At 45.4% G+C, this 27,122-nt stretch overlaps 1 protein-coding gene across 6 annotated transcripts in view; it reads right to left on the reverse strand.

The window, feature by feature from the left end:
- ADGRB3 (adhesion G protein-coupled receptor B3) overlaps positions 1-27,122 on the reverse strand; it is a 628,454-nt gene that overhangs the window by 370,388 nt on the left and 230,944 nt on the right. For 4 of the 6 annotated variants that reach the window (XM_077307622.1, XM_077307613.1, XM_077307604.1 and 1 more), the window contains 2 exons: positions 22,111-22,272; positions 12,743-12,907 (listed from right to left, as the gene is read on the reverse strand). In XM_077307622.1, the coding sequence (XP_077163737.1) occupies positions 12,743-12,907; positions 22,111-22,272 (327 nt within the window). The remainder of the gene's footprint in view (positions 1-12,742; positions 12,908-22,110; positions 22,273-27,122) is intronic. The other 2 variants (XM_077307647.1, XM_077307641.1) reach the window with 1 other exon arrangement.

The raw sequence follows: 27,122 nt of genomic DNA on the forward strand, positions 1-27,122 counted from the left end.
TATTTTCAAATAAGTACACCAGAAAATACAACATCACGACACAACCCAGTCTTCCATGGGTGTCACAGAATGCAAACCTCATACGATCCAAAGAAAATTGTTCCCCTTCCACCCAGTGCACATACGCTACATTGAATCTTCAGACATTATTTGGGAGGTATGTACAGGTATCAACTGAGGAGAAATAGGACTGTATCACTGCAAGACATGCACACACTAGCATTCTATTCTACATAACCAAAGAAAAGAGGACATGTTAGGCTTACCTGTCCTTAGATGCAGCAGCACCCATGGAAAATAGGATGTCTTACAATTTCTGAATCTCATGCAAAAACAGGTGAGCACTACTGTGTGTATACACGATATTGAATGTGTACAATAAAATATATTGGTTGGTTCCTCTACCTGGAATTAAGCCATGTCACATTCGGTGGGAATTATTTTTAGATAGATGATAGATTGGTATGATTGTGAGATTTCCTGCCATGTTTCCTTGACACTTTATCAAGGACTAGGGACCAAGCCCATTGCATGCAGGAATACAATGGGCACTAGACTGGGGTGGGAGGGGAACTCTGCAGATGGCCTCCCTCTCCCCCAGGACCTGGAAAGGCTACAGGCAGCTGTTAGGAAACTCACTGACAGAGGCAGCAGGGATGTGCAGCCTCCAAGCCTCAGAGGGAAGTGGAAGGAGGAGGGGGTCGTCAGGGGTGGGGGATGGAAGGCGATTGGCTGGCCCCTGAACAGACAGCCAAGCCAGTTGGAGGAGGAGGCACTCAGGAGCTGGACAGCTGCCCTGAGTGGATATTAAGCACTGAATGGCACTTAAGCCATGAGACATGCTCCTTCTCCTTCTCCTCTTACCAGAAATATTAAGTGGAACAGATGGATTCATTATTGCATGAAAATCTGCTTTGTTTTCTGTTGCTTGTTTATTGATGAGAATGGAAACTCAATCCTAGCTCATATCTAATTCTTAGTCATGTAACTCGGCCATTCTCAACAGGAGCCACATGGCCCTCTGGAGGACCCTGCCACATTTGAAGGGGGCTAAGACTGAACAATATGAAGAGGGGAGCCCAAAGGGTTTATGGTAACTGAACTGATGAAATACCCTTTTTGTCACCTATGACATTACTTGCTAGAAAGTTAGACCTTTGTCAAGGGAAAGAAAAAGAAATCATGCAATCCATTCCTTTTGTGTGCTTGATTTGAGGACAAAAATGAACACACATGCTTCTCTTGGTCAAATGTTCTAAACCTTAATTTCAGAGTCTTTAAAAAAGTTTCCCCAGTATGTTGGAATGTTCAAGTGTTCTTGGTGTTTAATAATACATGATTTGCTATCTGTCAATGTTGTGTTGAGTACCCTTGCTTGACAGGGGTCCTGGAACCAGAGAAGAATTCCTAAAAGGGAGCTCTGGAATTAGTTGGGCCAAAAAAAAAAAAAAAAAAAAGCATTAAGGAATCACTGGAGAGGCCCTCAAAAAGGGTGAGAATAGCTGATGTAACTGATAGATGCAAATGGCTAGCTTTCCCAGTCTTTGACATCACATCTCATTTTCAGCTAGGAAGAGTGACAGCTCCTCCCCGACCTCAGGGACTGTGGCTATGCCCTACATCCTACCCTACTTTATCAACAAGGCCACATTAGACAAGATATTGGCCTGTAACCCAATTTTCATTTTCCAAAGCCAGACATCATCTGCAGGAAAACTTTCCCAAGCACCACAGGGCACAATTCCAATTGGCACCATCACACAAGGGGAAAAAAAGTACTCCTGCCTTCCACCTAAACTGGTTTCCTGACTTAAAATGGTCTGGGCGGGGCATTACCTGCCCCATTGCAGGGCTGGATGTACAGTATTCTAAGCATGAACAACCCACAAAGGTGCACACAACAGCCCCAACAGGGTCACTGGGGATTGGGAAAACACTGATGGAGGCAAATCCCCTCTTCCCCTAGGGCAAGGGTCCCAAACAAAATCAGGCCTGCAGTGCTTGAAAAGTAAGTTGCTGGGAATCTGAATCTCATGGCCAAATATCTATTTTAGTTTGGCCTGTTAATTTCTTATTCTTATCCAAGGTTCCTGTATATATTTGTGAAACAGCCTGGAGGGTGGAATGTGTCTGGCTGTCCAAGTTGAAATAGGACCAATCAGGGTGCAGCCAGCAAAGCTCCTGCTCTCCGTCCCTAGACTCTAGCCTCTTTGCTCTCAGACACACCTTAGTGCCTGGAGCCAGCAGCAGGTAAGGGGAGAAGGCCCTGGGGAAACAGTTGTGATGGAGGGCCTGCTAACAAGGGCCTCTCGGCCTGCTAAGGAGGGTCCCTCAGCCTGCTAAGCAGGGCCTGCTAAGGAGGGCCTCCCAGACTGCTAGGCTGGGCCTGCTAATGAGAGCCTCTTGGCTTGCTAGGCTGGGCCTGCTAACGAGGGCCTCCTGGCCTGCTGACTGCCTGCTAAGGAGCTCTGTCCCAGGCCTGCTAACAAGCTGGCCAGTCCCTGCTTGCCCCACTTGATCCAGCTGCAAGCTGTGGCCCAAAGCCACCTTAAGCTGCCTGGCCAGGGGAGAGGATACTTTCAAGGCCCGTTCTTAGGAACTGGCTTTGAAGCTAGTACTATAAATAATTATGGTTTGTAGGTCTGTAAGCCAAACATCTTCTTTGAAGTCTCGATAGCAGCAGTCTCCACAGCTGAGGGTGACTGCGGGGAATGAAGGAATCCTTGTTCTTGCTGATTCTTCTATTTACCAGCTTACAAACCATAGGATCAGCATTTAGGGCATGAAAGCAAAAATGGCATCGAGAGCAGGATAGAACATAGACCCAACTGCAACACTGCCATATTTCTACTCTTGCCAGTTCTCTTGTTTTACACAAATTTTTAAAACCCCAGCTCTGAAGGCTGGAAATTAAATTATTCTAATGTTTAAATGCAATACAATACACAGCGAAACAGCAGTATCAGACACCTAAGTCTTGATTTGTGGCTGTGTTGCTAAAAATGTTGACCATTACAACAAGAGCTCACTATAGTTCTATCATTGCCTCGAGTACCTCTATGCCTCGAGCATTTCTAATGGCTTAATTGCCATGAAGTCTGGGAGGCTAGTCAAGTCCCTTAGGGTTCTCTAAAAGAGAGTAAGCCATGGAAGGGAACATTACAACCTCCTACCTCATGCTGCAGCCTGCTATGCTCCTGAAGTTCCATTCTTAACAGTTGTGAATCCCTTGGGAACAGCATGGGGATGAAGCAGGAATCTGCAGGATGGTAGGAGGAAATGACCCCCCAAAAAGCCCTCCCTTCCTTAAGCAGAACTCGTTTCTACAATTGCAAGGACTACAAATTATAAACCAGAAGATAATTAAGCGTGGTAAGTAATGTTACTATGTGTTTGGTGTTAATGTGGACTTCAGTTGTACTCTTACCACAGTACACCATTCTAAAAAAGACTGAACTTACTTCGAAGTAATGGGTTGGATCCAGATTAATGCTTCCATTGGTACAAGTATATAATGCTCACAGAAAATGATTCTTCCACCTCCACATTTCTATGGCACCCTGACATGCCCTCAAAATCTTATTCCTGCCCCCTCAAAAAAAATAGAATTGGGGAGGGAAGCATTTAGGACTACCATGGGAGAGGTTGGGGAAAATTGTGCCCTTTGAACAGAAATTCTTGCCCCTATAGATTTTCTAGTTGGGTCCAAGCCTATACGCTTAGGACTGCACCTAAACTGTAAGGAACTATAAGAACAAAAATTAGAATATATGTTAAAGAAAATGAAATTATTAGTTTCTGATACAGAGGAGACAGGAAGATAATAGAAATAAATGGATACAACAAATGAATAATTAAAATCATGGCTGTGAATTAACATTTTTGTGTATTAATACAGAAATCGACAGCAATTACTACCTTCCTCACTCATTTAATGCCTTAGGAGATATACAACATGGACAGACAATAAGGTATTCAATAAAAGGAAGGGTTATTTACATGTCAAAAAAGAGCCTTAGGGAGACACACAATCACACACACTTCTTTAGATATTTAGTGATGACTATAATCCATGGAACTGTAGCTGTGTCTAAAAAGCAACACCATATAACATCACCTGACTATCTGGATGCAGATGTACACAGTTCATCAGAATGTCTCATAACAATGTCTTATCAACTGAAGACTTTAAAAGATAATACTTTGATTCTGTTGAAAATTGAAGAAGTCTCACTTTCCAAATATGGACCCTGACAGAACCTGCTTATGTTGTAGCCTTCTATAAAGGCAAAGAAAGAAAGAAAAGAAAAAGAAGTTATGTTTCTTCCTATTTCGTATCCCCTGCAGTACACTGTTAAGAAGAGCAGGGCAGGCCAAACAATAATTATAGTCTCTGATTTGTGTTTATGAAACATGATTATGCATTGTAAAATTGGTTGAAATGAGTGATTACAGAGTCATCCAATATTTCGCAGATAATATACTGCACTGCAGTTGCTTATCGACCAATAAAGTCTATTGTGTACACCTGTGCATCTTTCTACCATACTGTCGGGGACCCGCTTGCTAACTGAAGAAACAGGGTGCCCCTTGAAGAAAACGTCACGCCAGGCCGGGTGAACGATACAACAGGAACAAGCTTTATTTCAGCAACGTGGAGTCCGCTGGTATGGAGTAAGAGCTTCCACCGAACTCCAGGTGGAAGCTCTCTTTTATACAAAACCCACCTCCTTAGGCTGTATTGCCCCACCCAGTACTTGCGGAGGGAACATGCTGATACAATCATGACTCATGCACATATGCGAGGTTTTCCGGGGTTCCCGATGGCCCATTTTCCTGGAACAAAGGGCCATCTCCGGGCCCTTGTCAAAAGGTGGAGGGGGACATTGAGGTTCTTTAGCGGCCATTGCCACCTCAACGATCGGGTGGGGCGCCCAGCTGCCGGCTTGCCTGTGATCACCATGCCCTACCTCCGTGATCGCGGGCGCCTCTGATGGCGGGGTTCGGTCCGGTTCCCAAGCCACCAAGGACCGAACCTCGACATTCTGCCCCCCCAAAGGTCCATTCTCCAACCCCCCGGGACGGCCAGGATACCGCTTGTGGAAACGTTCAGTGAGTCGGGGCGCAAGGACGTCCGCTGCCCAGACCCATTCCCGGTCCCCCAAAGCGAAGTCCTTCCATTCCACGAGGTACTGCAACTTCCCCCTGTGGAGTCTAGAGTCCAGGATATCCGCCACCTCGTGGTGCTCCCCCCCCGGCAGGACCTCGGGCGCTGGCGGGGAAAACACGGGGTGCCAAACGTCACCGTCCGGAGTTTTTTTTTAGAAGGCTCACGTGAAAGACGGGATGGATGTGCCGGAGGTTCTTGGGGAGCTTGAGCTTGACCGAAACTTCGTTGATCGGGGCCAAGACCTCGAAAGGCCCCAAAAACCGAGGGCCTAGCTTCTTGCTGGGCAAATTCAACCGTAGGTTCCGGGTGGAAAGGTAAACTCGATCCCCCGGTCGGATCTCCTCAGCTGGTCGTCTCTTCCGGTCGGCGTCCTCTTTCTGCGCTGCCTTGGCTTTGTGGAGCTGCTCCTGCAGCGACTTCCAGCAGCTCCCGGCACGCTTCCCCCACTCGCGAAGGTCGGCCGATTCCCGGGCGGGGACCTCTCCAAGCTCCGGGAAGTGTCTCAGGTCTGTCCCGTAGACGACGGCAAAAGGCGACATCTCCGTGCTGCTGTGGTCTGCGTTGTTGTACGCGAACTCGGCCAGGGGGAGCAGGGGCACCCAGGTGTCTTGATGATAGGAACCGAAACACCGCAGGTATTGCTCCAGTACTTGATTTACCCGCTCGGTCTGCCCGTCCGTCTGGGGGTGGTAAGCGGAGCTCAGCCCTTGCTCGATGTCTAACAGGCGCAGGAAAACTTGCCAAAACCGGGACACGAATTGTGAGCCCCGATCGGAAATCACCTTGTCCGGCAGCCCGTGCAGTCGGAACACGTGATCCAGGAACATCCGAGCCAACTGTGAAGCACTGGGGACACTGGCGCAAGGAATGAAGTGGGCCTGTTTGGAAAATAGATCTACCACCACCCAGATCACCGTTTTCCCCTTGCTGGGAGGCAAGTCTGTTATAAAGTCCATGGAGATCACTGACCACGGCCGGGTCGGGACCTCGAGCGGGTGCAGCAGGCCTTTCGGCTTGCCAACCCCCGGCTTGCAGGTCAGGCAGACAGGACAACCACTGACGTAAGTTTTTGTGTCCCGCCGCAGACTGGGCCACCAAAACCGCCGCCGGGCCAACTTCCAGGATTTTACGAAACCGAAGTGCCCGGCGGTCTTAGCATCGTGGCAGAGGCTGAGGGCTTCCCGTCGTAGCCCTTCCGGGACGTAGACAGCCTCCCCCCTCCGCCAGAGACCGGAGTCCAAAATCAAAGAGTCCCGGAGCTCAGCCAGCTCCTCGTCTGTCCCGTAGGCTGCCACTAGGCGGTCTCGGAGCGGGGCGGTCGCCGGGTCGGGCTCCCATTCCCCCCTGGCCCGACGCCTAGTGACGACCCCCCGTCCCAGCTGCTCCTCACCAAACACAGACCTGGTGCAGGGAGCGTACCCCTCCCCATGATGCGGCAGACGGGAGAGGGCGTCCGCGAGGAAATTCTCTTTGCCGGGGATGTGACCAAGCTTGAAATTGTACCGCGAAAAGAACTCCGCCCACCTCATCTGCTTGGCGTTCAGGGATCGCGGTTGCCGGAGCGCCTCCAGATTCTTGTGATCTGTCCAGACCTCGAACGGCTCCTCTGTTTCCTCCAGCCAATGCCGCCATTCGGTGAGGGCGAACTTAATCGCAAACGCCTCCTTCTCCCAGGTAGACCAGTTCCGCTCCGTTTCGGCGAATTTTCGTGAGAGGTAGGCCGCCGGCCTCAGCTGTCCCGCCTTGTCTCGCTGCAGGAGAACCGCCCCGGCTGCTGCGTCGCTGGCGTCGACTTGTACCACCATCGGCTGGGCTGGGTCGACGTGCAGTAGCGTGGGCTCAGACGCGAAAACTTGCTTGAGGGCCAGGAACGCTGCCTCCGATTTCTCATTCCAGCCGAGCGCTGCGCTGGGCCGCGTGGCGCGAGGACCTCTCCCCTTGGTACCTAGCAAGTCCGTGAGGGGAGCCACTACGGAGGAGTATCTGGGGATGAAGCCTCTAAAAAAGTTAGCAAACCCCAGGAAGCTTTGTAGCTGCTTCCGGGTGCGGGGCCTTTCCCAGTCCAGCACCGCCCGCACCTTCTCGGGGTCCATAGCTATGCCCTGGGCTGAGATGCGGTAGCCCAAATAGTCCAGGGAGGGACGGTGGAATTCGCACTTAGCCAGCTTCACGTATAGGTGGTTTGCCAGCAGGCGCTTTAACACCTCCCTCACCAGGGTCACGTGCTCTTGGGGATCTTGGCTGTAGATCAGGACGTCATCCAAATAAACAACCACCCCCTGAAACAGAAGGTCCTGCAGCACCTCATTAATTAGACTCATGAAAACCCCAGGTGCCCCGCTTAAACCGAACGGCATCACTTTGAATTCGAATTGTCCCAATTGACAGTTAAACGCTGTTTTCCACTCATCCCCCTCCCGGATGCGTACCCGGTAGTACGCCTCCCTTAGGTCCAGCTTAGTGAACAGAGTCCCTTTGCCCAGCCGGGCCAGCAAATCCGGGATCAGCGGGAGGGGGTAAGCGTTCCCCGCTGCGATGGCGTTGAGGCCCCGGTAGTCCTGGCACAGCCGTCGGGACCCATCCTTTTTCCGGACGAACAAGACTGGAGCTCCCATGGGACTGGAAGCGGGCCGGATGAAACCTCGGGCCAGATTTTTTCCCAAAAACTCCCGGAGGTCCTTGAGCTCACCCTCACTCATTTTGTAGATGCGCCCTTTGGGCAGTACCGCCCCCTCTGGGATGTTGATAGCGCAGTCCGTGCGGCGGTGTGGGGGTAGCTCGTCCGCTTCCCGCTCGCTGAAAACGGCTGCGAGGTCTCGGTACTCTGGCGGGACCTCGGGCTCTGGTTTCTCCTGCTGCGCCGCCGCCGCTCCCCTGGGACGTGCCGCCGTCCTCTTGTGGCTGGAATTCTCGCGGGGGACCCGATGCCGTGCACCCACCGTCAAGTCGAACTTCAGGGTCCCCGCCCGCCAGTCCACCACGGGGTTGTGTTCCTTCAGCCAATCCAGGCCCAACACCGCCCGATATCCCGCTACGGGGACCTGGATCAGCCACCGCAGCTCTTGGTGGTCCCCTATGTGGATGGCGATAGGACCCACCTCCTCCCCGAAAGGTCCCCCCTGAATCGGGCTGCCGTCCATCTGGACGAAAACCAGGGGAACCTTCCGAATGCGCTTCGGTAGCCCCAAAGCCCGGGCTATCTGGGGGTGGACCATGCTGTGGTCGCATCCAGAGTCCAAAAGAGCCTCCCCCACCCAACTTAGTCCGTTCTCCGGGTTCCGGAGCTCTAAAATTACCACGTTCGGAGGTCGCGCCTCATGCTGTAGGGGTTTTCCCTCGCACCGCGGGACCTGCTGCCCGGCGCCGTCTACAGCAGGTCCTGGCCGTTTCCCGTCGCCTGGACGCTTCCCGGTTCGTTGCGGAGGTCCTCCGCCCGGCGTGCCTGCTGGGGGCGCGTCGCACCTCCCCCCTGGGAGAGCCCGCGGTCCTCCCCCCCTTGCCGTTGGCACGCTGCTGCGAAATGTCCTGACCCCCCGCATTTCAGGCACAGTCCTTCCCGGCGTCTCCTTTCCCGCTCGGGGTTCGGGAGTCGTTTGGGGCGAGAGTTGTCGGGGCCCGGTCTCGGCGCCTCGGCTGACCCGCCTTTGGCCTCCCGGGGGGGTGCGGCGGCCCAACCCAGGCTGGCTTCCAGCTTGGCGACCACAAAACACCACCCCTCCAGTGTAGACAGATCTTCTTCCGTCCCCTTGATCACGGCCCATTCCCTGAGCTTCGGGTTAAGGCCCTCCCGGAAGTACTCGATTTGGGTCTCCTCGTTCCAGGAGAACACCTTGCCTGCCTCCCTCCGGAAAATGTCTATATAGTCCATAACCCCCCTAGTACCCTGTCGAAGTCCCTTGATCCGACTCTTTGCCTTGTCCTCAGCCTGGGGGTCCTGGAATCGTCGGCGGAGCGCGACCACGAAGTCCTGCAGGTCCTGAGTTGCCGGGTCGCCGCGCTCGGCCAACCCCAGGTACCACTGACCCGCCTTGCCCTGGAGACACGAGGCCACCCCCCAGACCAAGTCCTCGGAGTCCTCATACCGGTCTCCATACCTCCGGGCATGCGTCAGCGCGTGGAGGAGGAACTGCGGGAGGTCGTCCGGCGTCCCGTCGAAACGCGCCTTAAGCTCTGGGGGGGAACGTTTTGGAGAGTAGTCCGACCCCCTCCGGATCCGGGATTCTCGGCGTCCGCCGTCTCGTCCTGCTCCGCTCCACCGGCTACCAACTTGCCCAACGACGCCGTGCCGCTCCCTGCCTTGCACGTCGCTCCTGCGTTGGTCCGGCTCTCGCCGCCCCGTCGGCTCACCCGCTCCCCCGAGATCCTCTGCTGTCTCGCCTCTCCGCTGGCCGTCTCGCCTACTCGGGACTGAAAACTGCTCCGGGTCGGGGTCCGGGGCCCGCTCACCAGTACCGGGCTCGTCCTCGTCGCTGGAGGCGTCCTCACTCGACGCGATCCCCTCCGCCGTTGTATTACCAGTCCCTCCGGGCCCGGCCCGAGCTTGCTCACGGGCTTCAGCTGCCTGCAGGCGCCTGGCCAAGTCCGCCATGGCCCGCCGCAGGTCCTCTAGGGATTCCTCAGGTCTTACCGGGCGAAGCGCCTGCCTCAGCTGGGTGTCCCAGGTTGGGGCCAACCCCCCAGACCTCGGCGCGCTCCCCGCCGTGCTTGGGAACCCCATGGCCCGGCGCCTTCCCTTGGCCGCCGCTGCCGAGGGTCTCGGGGTCCCGGACAGCTGCTCCTGGCCCCCCGATTTTCGGAGGAAATCTCCCGGGGACATTAAACTCATGTTCCCGGGGTTCGTGGGGGTCGAGACCGCCTTGTTGCTTGAAAACGCCATCTCTGGATCCGTCCCGATAAGCGCTCGGATGCGATGCCGACCCTGGAGTTCGGTGGGAAGCTCTTACGATGTCGGGGACCCGCTTGCTAACTGAAGAAACAGGGTGCCCCTTGAAGAAAACGTCACGCCAGGCCGGGTGAACGATACAACAGGAACAAGCTTTATTTCAGCAACGTGGAGTCCGCTGGTATGGAGTAAGAGCTTCCACCGAACTCCAGGTGGAAGCTCTCTTTTATACAAAACCCACCTCCTTAGGCTGTATTGCCCCACCCAGTACTTGCGGAGGGAACATGCTGATACAATCATGACTCATGCACATATGCGAGGTTTTCCGGGGTTCCCGATGGCCCATTTTCCTGGAACAAAGGGCCATCTCCGGGCCCTTGTCAAAAGGTGGAGGGGGACATTGAGGTTCTTTAGCGGCCATTGCCACCTCAACGATCGGGTGGGGCGCCCAGCTGCCGGCTTGCCTGTGATCACCATGCCCTACCTCCGTGATCGCGGGCGCCTCTGATGGCGGGGTTCGGTCCGGTTCCCAAGCCACCAAGGACCGAACCTCGACATAGCAACACCATATAACATCACCTGACTATCTGGATGCAGATGTACACAGTTCATCAGAATGTCTCATAACAATGTCTTATCAACTGAAGACTTTAAAAGACAATACTTTGATTCTGTTGAAAATTGAAGAAGTCTCACTTTCCAAATATGGACCCTGACAGAACCTGCTTATGTTGTAGCCTTCTATAAAGGCAAAGAAAGAAAGAAAAGAAAAAGAAGTTATGTTTCTTCCTATTTCGTATCCCCTGCAGTACACTGTTAAGAAGAGCAGGGCAGGCCAAACAATAATTATAGTCTCTGATTTGTGTTTATGAAACATGATTATGCATTGTAAAATTGGTTGAAATGAGTGATTACAGAGTCATCCAATATTTCGCAGATAATATACTGCACTGCAGTTGCTTATCGACCAATAAAGTCTATTGTGTACACCTGTGCATCTTTCTACCATACCAGCTAAATGGCTCAGATACAAGCAAAGCACTTTAAAGCATTCATTTGATTTGGGAGAAAAGTCACTGGAGTGAGATTCTGTTTGGTATTCCCACAGTAGGCAGCACACAGGCTGTCATACACATTTGAATGCAATTATGCCTCTTGTTCAGCTATACCCTGGAGAGCCCACTAGAGTCTTCCCTTAAAGGATCATATTCCCCTGGCCATCATATTGAATCAGTAGTAGTACGCTGTCATGAACAGAACTGCTTGTCTCAGTAGCTTGGTCTCATGTCCTAGTGTACTCTATATAAATCAAATAGGTTTATGGAAGACCTCCATTGGGACAGTGTACAATAAAGAAGAAAAAGATATGTAGATCTTCAGAAATAAGTGTTTTTTTTCTAACTATCATTTTATACCAAGTTTCCTATGTTTTACGCATGCTCATCAAATCTTGGATTGGATCCTGCAGGATGTGACTAAATAAGCGCTTGAAGTTATTAATCTTTTCCATCTCTCCTTCTCCCTGCAACCTGAGACCTACAAAAAAGCAATTGCTCAAAGTTCTAAGGACTGGAGCTGTTGTGGAGAGGTAGAAATGAATAACATTGTTCACCTTTCCTCCTTGAGCCTCATGGGCAGAGCTTTCAGATTGCATGTCTGCTGCCTTACCACTCTGTGCCACAAGAGTCTCTTGCATCAGTATAAACCAAAAGGGACCATTGGCAAAGTTGTTTAATCCCCCCTCTTCACAGTATTTCCTCCATGCCCAATTGCACTGTGTTCTTGGGGCACCTGCCACTCCAAGCATCTGGTTCATCTTAGAAGAAGGGGTAGATGAGAGGAGTCCACAACCATTAACACTCATGCCCTTGTAACATAGGATTTTAAAAAAAATTAAAAATGTGTTTATTCAGGACATACACTTCCATGACTCCTTCTATCCTTCCACACTCTCGGGCAAGATTGAAAACATCCATTGCTGTTCAACATATATGCATGATAGTTCAATCACCACTTGGAAATCAATGGTGCATACATATATATAAAGTCGTGTCACAAATCCCTATCCAAGTTGTGTCACAAGCTGATTTAGGACATCATACTTGTTTGAAAATTGCCTTTTTGTGTGATATAAGAGGGGGCTTTGAAAAAAAATGAAGAAGAAGAAGAAGAGTTGGTTCTTATATGCCGCTTTTCCCTACCCGAAGGAGGCTCAAAGCGGCTTACAGTCGCCTTCCCATTCCTCTCCCCACAACAGACACCCTGTGGGGTGGGTGAGGCTGAGAGAGCCCTGATATCACTGCCCGGTCAGAACAGTTTTATCAGTGCCGTGGTGAGCCCAGGGTCACCCAGCTGGTTGCATGTGGGGGAGTGTGGAATCGAACTGGGCTCGCCAGATTAGAAGTCCGCACTCCTAACCACTACACCAAACTGGCTCTCAAAGCACTACATGTTTAGTTTCGCAGATTACACTTTTAAATTTTAGGGGTAGCTTCCAGATACCTTGCACAGTACCATCCCTATTAATGATCTCAGAATGTCACAATCTTTTAGTTTTTAAGCTGAATGAGCACAGGCGCGCACACACAAGAAACAAATAATGGAAACCACAAAGGAACTATACTGACCCGCCCTGCCCAAATAAGTAACAAATAGTTGTTCTATATATATATATACATATATATGCTCACCAGGGCAAAGAGCAATATTGCAAGGCTTATGTTGTGTTTCAGGTCCATCACATGATCTTCCCCCATACTGAGGAGGTATACATGACCTTGTTCTAGTTCTTTGGCCTCGACCACAAGTGAATGAGCACAAACTCCAAGGTGACCACTCCTCCCAAACTCCATGTACTGTAATAAAGCAAAGAGGCTTTAACAAGAAAAAGAACATGACTACCCAAGAGGGTTCAAATCAAACACAGCAAAATTGTAAAAGAAATTACTTAGCCAGCATCAGAGATGAGGGGGGGAAACATCATTTATACAGTTCAAAAGTAGTAATTAATGAAATTTTACATTGCTTAGGAGATTAAGGACAGAACTAGATATGACAACATTGATCTGTAATCAAGACCTTCTTTGCAGGTTTGGTTTTTAACCACTACAGCTGTGGAAAGGGAGAATCAGTTGGGGACTACATGTGAAGAGGAGAGGTAAGCTCTTTAAAGCTTCTATGATATTGTTGTGATCTTAAGTTGTCCTGCTGCCACTTTCTTAAAGTGCTTTGTGCCACAGAGGTGAAAACTCACAGGTATTTGATGGTGCCTGTACTTGTTCCTCCATAGCAGCTTCTGGAAGAACAATTTAGAATGGGTAAAATAGCACATGGTTAAACCTGATTTCCTCTAGGTCTAAACAAACAAAACAAGGTGGCCATGTTGGTTCACAGCAAAATTGCACATTGTGTTGTGCTTATTTTTTTCACAATGTACACATTGCATTGCACAACATGTGTTATGTTGTTTTGGTTGGTCTTACTTAAATATAAGGGTTTTATTTCCAGATTTTTCTGTAGCACTATGTCTAACTCACTTCCCTCAGCTGCTTCATTAAAAACAAAGAGATCTTGATCATTGATCTCCAGTGTCACATATAGTTTGGCCATAATACTGTCTACAACACTGACCATGGATGGAACTCCAAGCTATGGCTATAGTTTGCAATCTTACCCACTGTGCATACAAACAGTAAATAGAACTTGAAGCCCTTGTAAGTATGGATGAAATCACAGTCCCTCAAGGCAATCTAGAGATCTGTGCATGCCCTAAAACACTTCTGTGTATAGCATGTTCCTTCCATTGAACTAATAGGTTTATATCTACTAACACAAAGGAAAGGTAGAGAAAATTCAGATTCTTCCACTGAAATAATGAGGACTCCACTGTGTTAGTGAAGTTCCATGGATGCACTGAACTTTCTGGACCTTCAATACTTCACACTGTGCGCATGTGTTAATGTGTATTACTTTATTTTTGTAACAAAGACTTATTTGGTATCACCATTGTAAGATCAATTTCATTTCCCTAAAGGACCTTTGGATTAGACTCTGCTTAACATTTCTGCATGCATTTCTGTCAATTCTCCCCCATGTGAATCTCCACACACATCTCCAGAAATCCCTTGGCTTCCCCAGTCCCCAAGGAGCAGCATTTCAAGGGGCATTTTCAACTGTTATGGGAGGGAGAAGGGGAAGGTATCCCCCGTGCAAGCACCGAGTCATGTCTGACCCTTGGGGTGACGCCCTCTAGCGTTTTCATGGCAGACTCAATACGGGGTGGTTTGCCAGTGCCTTCCTCAGTCATTACCGTTCACCCCCCAGCAAGCTGGGTATTCATTTTACCGACCTCGGAAGGATGGAAGGCTGAGTCAACCTTGAGCCGGCTGCTGGGATTGAACTCCCAGCCTCATGGGCAGAGCTTTCAGATTACATGTCTGCTGCCTTACCACTCTGTGCCACAAGAGACTAACGATAAGGCTCTGATAAGAGTTCTAAGCATGACTCTTTGGTATGATCTGATTTCTGGTCTAAATTTCAGTCTAAATTGATAAATCAGCTCCAAACAAAATTATATAATATATGCATATTTCTGTATTAATTCCCACACTATTAGCATATTAATTAAAGTGATGAAAAAAATCAAAAGAATGATATACTTCCCACTGAAATAAATAGTGAGCGGGAGTGTTATTGGAACAATAAGACCAATTTTCACCACGATAGTAAATGTATCCCTGGGCTCTATGGCTCTATAAGACCACACATAGGTATTCACATTACTAAATCCTCCTCAATACCACAAAAATTCTCTCTGCACAGTTGCCAGGGAGAAAATCACAGTATCCGTTCCATTAGTCTTTTGTTTGCAGGGAAGTGTGTGCGACTGTGTATGTGTGATGGCACTATTCAATCATGTGAACCCCATCACTTTTTACTTCTTCTCAGATAAAGGATTATGATTTGAGTGAGAACTAAGCAAGAGATAAAAATGCCTAACATTTTGGGTTTGTGTCAGGTATCTTCACTAATTACAATGAAACAATTGTTCCCTGAAAATCTTTTCTTCTTTTGTTGTTTGATCCATAATTATTAAAATAATCTACTAAAAGAAGAATAACCTAACAATAGCAGGTTTAACATCAGGGGCACGTAATATATGAAATACTGTCAGACCCTGACATAAGGACAGTTAAGCCTTTTTTATATTTTTAAATAGAACATGAACAGTTATTTCATAAATATTACTAAACATACCTAAGGAAGTAAGCTTTGAGCTCAGAAAAGCTCATCTTTATATAATAAAATTGAGTGTGTGTCATTCCAATGATGTGTTGAATGTTCGAAAGCTTCCAGAACAATACCCGCCCATCAGGCGGCTTTGGAATGTTCAGCATGTGGCGACCACGGAAGCACACATTTCTGCTGAGGGCAGCAATCAGGCGGCTGTTATCCTGAGCTATAAGGCACACAGGGCCACGTTGCATTTAAATACTCCCTCCCAGCCTTGGTAGGCTGGGAGGGGGTATTTAAAGGGACTGCACAAGTGTTACAGCTCAGGATGGCCCCACAGGACTGTCAGAACTAGCTGTAACGCAGGGGAGTTGTGCTTTTAAAGGGACTGCCTCTCGCCGTGTTAAAGCTGTTTGATATTTACGGTCCCTTTCAATACTCCCTTCTACCTTTGCAGGGTGGAGGGTTGCTACTGAAAGGAAGCCCGGGCGGCCTACAGCCAATTATATTTTTTGTATAATAGGCTATACTGCCAGTGTTGAAATGTATGTTGTTAGTCTTTCTAGTACTACTGGACTTTTGTTTTATTTTACTCCAAGAGATCATTGTGTACAACCTCTCCAAGGAACACTGACAAAACAATTAAGAGTTAACTAAAACTAAACTATTCTGACAGACAACACACAGTAGAACAACAGGGTCATATTTATTTACTAATGTTGTTTATGTACAACTAATGTGATCACTGCAAGTAAGGTTGATAAAGAATGATTGTTACCTGACAGAATCTAAGTGCAGAGATTATGTCTATACACACAGACTCATTGCTGGTATAATTCAGTTACATGTCTGCATGATTCAGGTAAATATAATGGTGGGTGTGGGGAGGAAACGATTACCCCATTATGTGTTGATTCATCAGTCTTTTTATGACAAATAATACTGAGTTTATAATATGGAAATAAACAGAAAAGCATCAAACAATAGGAGAATATAGGATTCTGTCCTAATTTTCTTGGAATTTATCTACAATAATACTTTCTTTGAAATTATTTTCTATGCATACACCCATATTGGCTGACAGAAGTAGAGCATGATTTCAGCTGTTTAAGGAAAAATCTCTGAAAATCTCTGGGCAGCAGTGAGATTTCTGAGCACAATAGTTGTTAGGAATGTGCATTTATATATATCTAAATCAATATATATTACAAATATGCCTTACTGATATTTTTTCAGTTATATTCGGTCTCTGGCTGATGTCCAGGATTATCTGAGAAGCTGGTAAATGGGTTCACCAAATCCCAGAAATATTGGCCAGGAGTATTGGGAGCCAGCATTTGCAGGCTAGCAGGATTCTTCCCTTCTTTTTTTTCTGGAGTGTCTTTCCAGGCCTGGTATCAGCTTGTCAGGTTGATTTTTCAGATAATGTCCTTAAAAGTTTCATTCTTGGTTTGAGATGCTCCATATCAGCTGTTCATTTTTGCTGTGGATTTTTGGGTTTGAAACTGCTGTGTATTCTCAGGTTGTAGAATCAGAATCAGAAGATTTTTATTGGCATACAACTCAAGACGTATATTGGCTGGATCCCCTCATTTAAAAATTAGAGTCTCATAACCATATTCCTATTTGGTTTTGATTGGATAATTCACAGGTTGAACACTGGTGTGGATACTTTAATGTGTCGTTATAGATTCTTGGGTTTTACATTGTCTGGATTCTCTAATTTTACATTTGCTAGGCTTGCAGCAGAGTTTCTATTTGGTTCAGCTCAGGTGATTCTCAGGTTGTATATTGGCATGGATTGTCACATTTTAATATATATATTTTTTACCTGTAGGGAGCAACAGAGTATGGCTGGGGGGGGGGCTTGTTCAGGGGGCCACAGAACTGGGCCACTTGGTCCAATTCACATGAAATCGGGTGGTTAATTTAAGGACAAGCATCAGCAACTTCACTGAAATTTTGGTGTCACTAAAATCAGTCCCCTTAGCCTCGAGAAAGTTTTCCCACAGAGAATGGTACAAAAAATACTGAAATTCTCCCCCCCCCCCAAACAAATCAGATCCAAATACCAAAGTGGCATGTAGAACCTTGGAAACCAGAAACACTGATATTTTTTAGCTCCTTAATAATGAGTTCCAAAAAACAGCATTTTTAAAATTTTGAGCTGCACATTCATAGTTATTACCTGAAACACTGATGTAGATTAAGATAAAAGAACTTTGCAGAAGATTGATTCATTCTGAAAATTTTAAAGCAGGATAACAATAATCCTTCTTCCAAGAAGTACTTGATCAATACATGTTAATTATTTAGAGTGGTGTAGTGATTAGAGCAGGGGTAGTCAACCTGTGGTCCTCCAGATGTTCATGGACTACAATTCCCATGAGCCCCTGCCAACGTTTTCTGGCAGGGGTTCATGGGAATTATAGTCCATGAACATCTGAAGGACCACAGGTTGACTACCCCTGGGTTAGAGGACCTTGGGAACTCAGGTTTAAAGTTCCACTCTGCGATGGAAGCTTGCTGGATGACCCTGAGCCACACACACACATGGTCAGCCAAACTTCATGACAGTGTCATAATGATAATAAGGAGAACAACAATAAGCCACTTTGAGTCTCCTCTGGAGAGAAAGGTAAGATATAAATTATGTAAATAGTAAGTAAATAAATAAATATTGTTAACTCTGTGAAGTGATCAAACTTTTTGGTTGACAACTACTAAATTATGATGGCGCAGTGAATTACGTTTGTTGAAGGAACCCCTGAATCCTGTGCAAGGTATGTTGAAAATTGTCTTCAGGGTCCAACTCAAAAAGTGCTTCAGCAACTCTTGTAGTAGTTCACATTTTCCTAAATTAGAGATACAGTGGAAGCTGACTGAACTCTGTTCAGTACATTCGTGTGATGTGCTCAGGGCCAAACCAGTTCCACTTTTGGAGCACTTAAAAAAAATTACTAAGCACATATATGACCAATTCAGATTGGGACTAGGCACAAAGGAATAGGGATTTTGGTCTTTCTCTCAGACAGTTTGCCTGATATAAGAAAAAAGAGTTGGTTTATATATGCCGCTTTTCTCTTCCAGAAGGAGTCTCAAAGTGGCTTACAATCGCCTTCTCTTTCCTATCCCACAATAGACACCCTGACCGTTTATGCACTGGGAACTTCATTGCCTCAGCTCCCATGCAGGAACATAAATCAGGGGTAGATGAGGCACACTGGGTCAAATGCTCCCCCAGGTGGGTGCAGGAAGAGGTGGGACAACCTGCCATGACTAAAACTCCAGACTGTAGCCTGGCATGAAACCTCCAGTGCATAAATGGTCTCTGTGAGGTGGGTGAGGCTGAGAGAGCCTTGATAGCACTGCTTGGTCAGAACAGCTTTATCAGTGTTGTGGTGAGCCCAAGGTCACCCAGCTGGCTGCATGTGAAGGAGGATCGCCAGATAAAGAACCCCCAATCTTATCCACTACACCAGAGGTAGTCAACCTCTGTGTTTGCTGGCAGGGGGTCATGGGAATTGTAGATCATGGACATCTGGAGGACCATAGGTTGACTACCCCTGCACTACACCCCAGTGAGGCAAACATGTGGGTAATGACATGGATATTTATGTGTTTATCCCCAACAAATCCAGTTGTAGCTTCCTGGGATTGTTTTATAATAGGAAACTAGCATTGGAGAAGGCTTATCCTCCCTTCCCTCACACATAGTGCCAATTTGAATTGGGCCACCATGCTTCTATTTACTGATTTTTTTAAAAGAGAACTCCATATGTGGAACTCCCAGCATCTTGCCAGGGTTGTCCCTCATGTGTAGCAGGGAGTATGAATTCTCTGACAACAGAGAATACAATTTCTATGGAAGGAAATTTTAAAAAATGTTATGTTAAAAGTGTATTACATGAAAGATTTAATGACATTTATTCTGACAGCATAATCTTGAATAGGGATTGGAATAAAAGTGTACAGCAGGAACAAAACATAAGAAAACAGGGAGAAATAATAGAAATATATACCAGGAATACAAATCTGGACTTTCTCGGTGCTGGAATTATCAAACAAACCTTTCCTTTTGAAGCCACTTGTGGATAATTGGTGAATATATTTTAATTTTCCCTCATAAATTTCAGCAGTAAAAATGAAATGCTGAAGTTTGAAAGTCATTTTTCTATACCAGATTTCTGATTCATTGCTAAACAAACTTAAGCAGACACAGGAAAAAACATCTGTACATATTGCCAATAGCTATGTATAGTAATTCTTTAAGAAAGCTAATTGCTTACTTAGATAAAACATTCCCTTTTACATAGTCCCTTTCACTTCTATGCTCAGCTGCAGTCACGTCTGCCTTCGAAGGGCTATGTTTAAGAGTTCAGGGACTTCAGGAATATAGATCTTCTTCTCCAGCTTACCCTGTTCACATGAATGAAGTTCTTCCCCTGCCTTAACGGAGCTGATCTTAGCATTAAGCAGCAGTCTTGGATCGTGGGTATATTGGTCCTTAATTATTTCACTATGGCTGCATCCACACAACAACACTTCTCTGTTGAGGGTTCATTGCTCCTGGGATTTGTAGTGGCAACAGAGCATCTGCACAGCGGCTTCCCCCACACTTCCATAGGCCATCCCTTTGTGGCCCCTTCCCCCGCCTCCCTGGAGAGCCTTTTGTGGGCTTTAAAAAATTCAGTAATTGTTATATTAAACAACAGTATAATGCTACTAGCAATATAGCAGCTATCAAGCTGGGGAAAACCCCACTGGTGGCAGGTGGGAGGGAATGGCAACTGTGAAGAGATGGCAGTTCATAGTCTGATGAAGAGTGCTTGCACTCGAAAGCTCACGCCTTGAATAAATCTTTGTTGGTCTTAAAGGTGCCGCTGGACTCTGATTTTGTTTTGTAGCACTGCAACTGTTAGCACTGTGGAGGAGAGGTTTGAAACTGTGCATGCAGTGTGGAAACCAGCTTGCACTGCAGTGTCTCAGAAAAGCAATACTGGACAATTGGAGGACACTCTTATAATTTATGGGATGTTTATGCCATCTCTCCTGGGAAACCTGCCTGAGTTGGCTTACAAAAAAGCACAATAAAACACAACATTAAAAGTTATAAATTAAAACTCAGCATTGAAAACACACTTCTCCACTGAAGACAGGAAGCAAAGAATGCAGGGCTTGTGATGCAGAAAAGTGGTGAGCTGACTATATCGGAGGAAGGACTCCTTCAGGTACCTTCAAGTATGCAGAAAAACGCCATTGCAGTTTGACAGAAGAATTCCACGGGCAAGCAGCCTATGTATGGTTAAGGACTGTGTTGACATTTCTTTTAACCTTAAAAAGGGAAGGATGATCATTTGCCTTTGAGAGACAAAAGCAAGGGTTCCAAGGGTTGGCTGCCTTAGAAGGAAAAGGTAATTGCATCTGCACGAGTCATAACTGTTTCAGTTTTTCCAGTTTCATAATTCTGTGAAAGCTGAAGGAAGAGAGAGAAATGAACATCTGTATTCCTTGAGAGTCATTCCTGCTTGAGGGAAGATACACCCACCAGTTGGTGGGCTATATTATCCGATTGGAGGGAGGTGAGCAGTGAAGTGCTGCAGGGCTCAGTACTGAGTCTGGCACTTTTCAAAATTCGTAACTATGATATGGATGCAGGGGAAGAGGGACTACTCATTAAATTTGCAGATGACTCACATGGGGAGGAATAGTGAATACTCCAGAAGATAAAGATAGAACTCGAGATCAGAACATGCTGGAAAAATGGGCAAATGAGAACAAGATAAGGAGAAGTACAGAGTTCTATATCTGGATCACAAAATGAGGAGCACGCATACTGGATGAGATTCACTTCTGGGTAGCATGTTTGTGAACAAGATCTTAGGGTACCTGTGGACTGTAAGCTAAATATGAGCAGACTGTGTGATGCAGCAGTAAAGGCAAATATAGTCTTGGGATGTATCAACAGAGGCACCACATCAAAATTGCAACATGTCATAGTCCTCTGTAAACCATATTGGTCAGCCCGCACCTGAAGTACTTTGTGCAGTTCAAGAAGCCTCACTTCAAAAAGGATGTGGAGAAAATTGAGCGGGTGCAGAAGAGAGCAAAGAGGACCAGAGGAGAGTAGCCCCTCACTCCTCCAAGCCCTCTGCTGTGTCAATGCTCTAAGGCCTCAGCATCTGGTGAAAGGCTTCACATAACCAGCTTACCTTGAATTGGAATCAACATGGGCATTTTTCCAGTGGCCACTCTCTGCACTGGAAATGTGGACTGGCCTTAGATTAAGTTTTGCTCACTTCATGAGTAGCAGATTCAGAATTATCACCCACAACAAACGGCACTCTTAGCCAGGGAAATGATTCTAGGGTGTTTTAGTCATACCAGTGTCATGTTATTATAGGGAATTGTGAATTTCCTCCATCTTCAGGTTTCCAAGATAATGATAGTTTATAGTTCACTTATCTCAACATGAAACAGAGGTGCCCAAGGGCCTTTCTCTGTTCAAATTTCCTCAGCCTCAGATTAATTTGCTGGTCATGAAAACCAGCAAGAGATAAAATGAAGCAAGGAGACATTTTTAAAAAAAATAATAATTCTGGAGTTAACGATAGAAAATATCCTCTTATAGCTCACTAACAGTTCCAAAAGCAATAATATGGGGGGTTGTGGGGGAAGGATGTAACAGATGAATAAGAATTGCACTCACTTATTCTAATCCAAGTGCCTGTGTGCTAGCCACATCTTTAAATACTACTGTTTCATATGCTTAGAATCAAACAGTTCAATAACATCCACAATTTCATTTATTGGCTGCTAACACTACCTGGACAGAGGGCAGTGTTATTGCAAACCCTTGATTCTCTTAAAGGGCCGCTGCAGTGTGTCCCGTAAGGTGATACACAAGTTCTGGTTCGCACCTGCGACCCTTGACCACAAGTAACTGAACATGTACTCCACTGGGCCCACTCTTCAACACCAGATTCACCTGTATCCAAGACAATAAACAAACATGAATACAGCAATGAGAATTAATACATTTTTGTATTAAAGTGCTTATTGGCATGCAAGCATTATTTAGAAAAGAAATAATGACACTATATTTTTGTCTATTTAAAAAAAAAAGGCTTACTGAAATAAAGCACCTATGGGAAAATATGCAGTAAACAGAAAATAAATACATTTCAAAAGAATAAAATCATATAATATGTGGCATTAAAAATAAAGAAATTTGATCAGATGCTAGCATTTACCGTTTTAGTTCACTGCTCTTCAGTGGTCCTGAAATATTAGTTCTCCCTAGACCCTACACCAACATAAAAATCTATTTTGGATGACAGGATAGATGAATGCTTCAGAATCATAATTATCACATCAAAATGAAAGCAGAGAGGTGGAGGCAAATGTGTCTTTCTTCTTTCAAACTCCTTTTGATTTTTTTTCTTTGATAAAAGCTCTGATCATTTAACAAGTGAACCTTTCTGATCCTACCATGCACTTCATAAACAAACAAGAGCACCCTTGTACCATTTCACAGGACACTAGATAAACACTGAAGTTCAGTTTTCCTTTCTGCTTCTGTTACTCAGGGATGGTTTCTACTATTATACAGAAGCACAAGGAGTCATTTTCCCTTCTCTGCTTCTGTAGTACTTTTGAGTAGTTGGATATGTATCTCAGGTTATGGCCTCTTGAAGAAATCCAAGGCCCTCTTTTGACATTATTAAATAGAGGCAGATGGCAGGAAAGCAGAGTGAGTCATGTTTCTCTCCACTTCCAACTTCTATGTGTTGTAGAAACTGGACTCTATTTACTCATTTGTCTTTCTGTTCCATTCTCCCAAACTCTGGTAACATTTTAGCAAATACTCAAGGTTGGGGATATCCAGAAAGGAGTTTGATTCAACTGCTGGGGACACTGATGACAAGGAATGTATGTAGTCTCTACCTCAAAAATATATTTTCCTCATCTGTGTGAATGGTTGTTAGTCTTCCTAAGGGTAGAAGTGAAACACTGTTCTTTTAATATAATATTGACTTCACAGAAGAACATAGCCACTAACCCTGACAATGAATGACCTGATCATCATTGGCAGGGAAAATGCCGTCTGTTTCTATGTGCAGAAGATCCACAAGAGTCCTTTTAATATTCAAGATGTTCATTTCACTTCCAGTGAGCCAATAGTGTATTGGCTCTTGGTATTTCTTGGGATAGGTTAAATCTTGGAGGGGGCAGGGAAAGAATGGCAAAATGGTGCAAGTTAAATGTTGTACAACTACCAGTGTCTTCAGTGGGGAATGGTCATGTAATTACCAATTTGTACAAGTGTATGAAAAATTCAGAATGAATGATTTAACCTCTCCAGATGTCACTGTAAATAACTTACAGGCTTGTTTTATTTTTAAGGCAGAAATCATTGGTGAATATTTGCTATTGGATCGGCATAACGGACACAAATGCATCATCCAGTGGACAGTTTGGGTGGCACATGTTACAGCTGGCAAGTTCATTTTATCCTTTACAAGCATAAAATATACTTTATGACAGTTTCTCTAACACAAATTCATGTGTTCTAAATATGCATTTCTAAGCAGAGCTATGCCCTTCTTTGGTTCTTTGAAGTTAATATGCTCAGAAGGGTGTAATTATGATTAGGACAGCGCTCTATGTCATTTGACCATGTAGCTATTAATTCTTACTTGGTTGTCAAAATGCCACTGCGCTGATTCATCATCTCTCACCCAACATCTTGGTCAAGGTACCAAATGTTGCTAAATGTGTTGCTATCAGTGAGTCCAATGAGATCCACTCTGAGATGAAACATTGTATTAAGCACTCTTAAGGGTTTCTCTGTTTTAAGGAAAATGGGAACAGTCAGCATGTTTAGCAGTTTTAAGGAAAATGGAAACAAACAGGCTATGACAGACTAAATTCACACAGCAGACAACGTGTGAAGAGTCATGTGTAAAATGGTGTGTATGTGCACGTGCACACTGGTTTATGATTAAGGGCATTATGAGAAATGTTAAAATGCTTTAGCCTTTTCATAAACCTGCATGCCTTAATAGTACTGCCTGCTTTCAGTAACTATACGCAAAAGAATTTCCTGTGGTGCAATCTAAATTTCTGTTCCTAATAAGGAAAAGATGTTATGGTGGTTTTCTTCAACATCTTAACATGGCTGATCCTTGATTTTGCCTTTGTGAATCTAGTTTAAAGGGAAGGCCAAATGGGTACCAAAAGTCAAACCTCTGCTCAATTTGTACCTCATTATGTAAAACCACTCACTGTAATGAATGCAAATGATCATTTATCCCACAAAGACCAAGTGACAGTGCACTGACATTAAAATCCAGGTATTCCACAGTCATATATTACAGTGCCTGTAAGGGGTGAGGTTTACCATTTTATTATTAGAGAGAAGATACTATCTTAATGATTTTATTAATAGAAGATGTATAATATCTTAATGATTTTTCAAAGATCTGGTTATTGCAATCACTGATGAATACTTTGATCATATGCAAAGGAGGACACGGTTGTACACTCTGCAGAATAAGGTTATAACTTCTGCAATTCCCTCTTATGTTCAACTATTAAAAGTACAGGAGCCTCACCCTCCTTTACATGTGATGAATAAACATACCTTTTTTATAATGTTTAAACTGTAGATGAGTAAATGTAGCTGTCTATATTTTTTTGCATTCACAGAATAAAACCCAAACTAGACTGCTATCATAATACATTGACTCAACAGTAGACAGTTTAAAGTCTAATTTGCGTCTTTCTTTCCCTAACTTCTTATCTCATCCAGACAAAGCTGTGTTCTGCAATGGGCTCATTATGCACGGGCCATAATGCCCGCTTTGGCAGCAGTAGCACTTTGGGAAAAAATCACCAATAACGCTTGCTGCTGCCGCCAGCTCAGGGACTTCCCTGCCCAGGGCTACGGAAGGTCTACGTTAAGCAAATGTGGGATCTTCCGTAGCTTCCTGGGTAAGCTGGGGCTGCGGCGGGCCGGCACTGTGCATAATTGCCAGCGCCAGGCCTGTCGGCCCGCCCAGGCCCAACCCTACAGGGACACCGCACACCCCTGTGGGCTCCCCGGAGCTGGCAGGGGCAACCCCCTGCCCCCACCTGGGCATGCAGAGGGGGCCTGGATCCCCCACGCCCCCCCCCGGCCATCCAAACCTAAATTACATTATTCTGTTGTCAATTTGAAATATTGCAGGGATTTTTTTGTTCTGAGCTTTGGTCAAACTGCTGCACATAAAAGATTTACTGCAGGTTACTTTAAAGATATGCATTGATAAAATCACAAAGCCAAAAAAGGGAAGGAATATTAATACAATTATACAAATGTATCAATATATCCCTTGGTGTAGTGTACGGCCAGCTTGGTGTAGTGGTTAGGAGAAGGGACTTCTAATCCCTGCTCCCCCCACATGCAACTGGCTAGGTGACCTTGGGCTCGCCACAGCACTGATAAGGCTGTTCTGACTGAGCAGTGATATCAGGACTCTCTAAGCCTGACCTACCTCACAGGGTGTTTGTTGTGGGGAGAAGAAAGAGAAGGTGAATGTAAGCCACTTTGAGACTCCTTTGGGTAGATAAAAGTGGCATATAAGAACCAATTCTTCTTCTTCTTTGGGAGAGGCAGCAATGACCTTTAAACAGTTTTAATTTTGCCCCAAACTAGTTTAAAATCTCAGTCCAAATTGGTCATTAATCTTTAAAATGTTATGACTTTCTGTTGTCTTCCTAATGAAAAACTTGTGTTGTGAGAATATATATTACACACTAATTTCTTTTTGAACAAGATTCCAACTTAACTTCGCAAAGTCTTAAGTGGTTGGGCTTTACATTCCCCACAGCCTCATATGATGCATGTTAACTCAGACACAATCCCCACTGAGTTCACTTGGGCTTACTCCCAAAAAATATTCTACAGGCTTGCTGAAGAACTCAGTTTTTTAAAAAAACCTGTACCATATGAGACTTACTTTCCCCCTTGTTCCATAAAAAATTAAGTTCCATTAAGAACACTTTTTTGACTGTATCAAGTCCATTTTACAAGTGGTTACAGAGATGGTTGATGCTGTTTTACAACATGCAGAACATTCAGAATTGCATTAAACCTCAGTTATGCCAACTTGGAGTGGAACTCATCTCCAAGTAAACGAGGAATTCGACAGCAGCCATACAATGCAATATTAAGAATGCTTCCTTGGGAGTAAACCCCACTAAGTAGACTTCTGAGCAGATTGCATGGTTAATGTGTGAAGTGATCAATGTGTTCTAGAGATTTTTGCAGGCCACACTAAAAACTTTGCCTATAATGATCAAAACTGTGTCTGTAGGAAGAGGTCATTTTTCTTTTACATAGTAGTAAGTTTTACTAATTATGTTTTTTTTAAAAAACCTAGTTACCTGCCACTGCTGTTTAAAACAAATCAGGCTACAAATATTTTTAAAATACTTTTTAAAATAAGGTAGCCCAAAAAAAGAATTATGGAATAAAGTGGCTCACAAATCTAACACTTACCTCCATTGTGATAATATAATCCACATCACCTAAAGAGACTATAATCTCAGGGAGCATGAATGATGACTAAAGAAAAATAAGTAGTCATGCTGCAGGCATGAGCTGTTTTGGGGATAATGAACGTAACATCCTGCTTACAGTAAACTGTGGGATCGTTTTGATATTTGGTGATGGGATCATCTGTTTCTTTTGCCATGTACCTCAGTTGTAAAAAAAAGAAAGAAAAAACAGAGAAGGCTAGTTGATTGCCAAATCCAGAGAAAATAGAAAAAATCAACATGTGGCTTCCAAAA

The sequence above is a fragment of the Paroedura picta genome, chromosome 1 (assembly GCF_049243985.1).
Source record: "Paroedura picta isolate Pp20150507F chromosome 1, Ppicta_v3.0, whole genome shotgun sequence".
In the NCBI taxonomy this organism is placed as follows: domain Eukaryota; kingdom Metazoa; phylum Chordata; class Lepidosauria; order Squamata; family Gekkonidae; genus Paroedura; species Paroedura picta.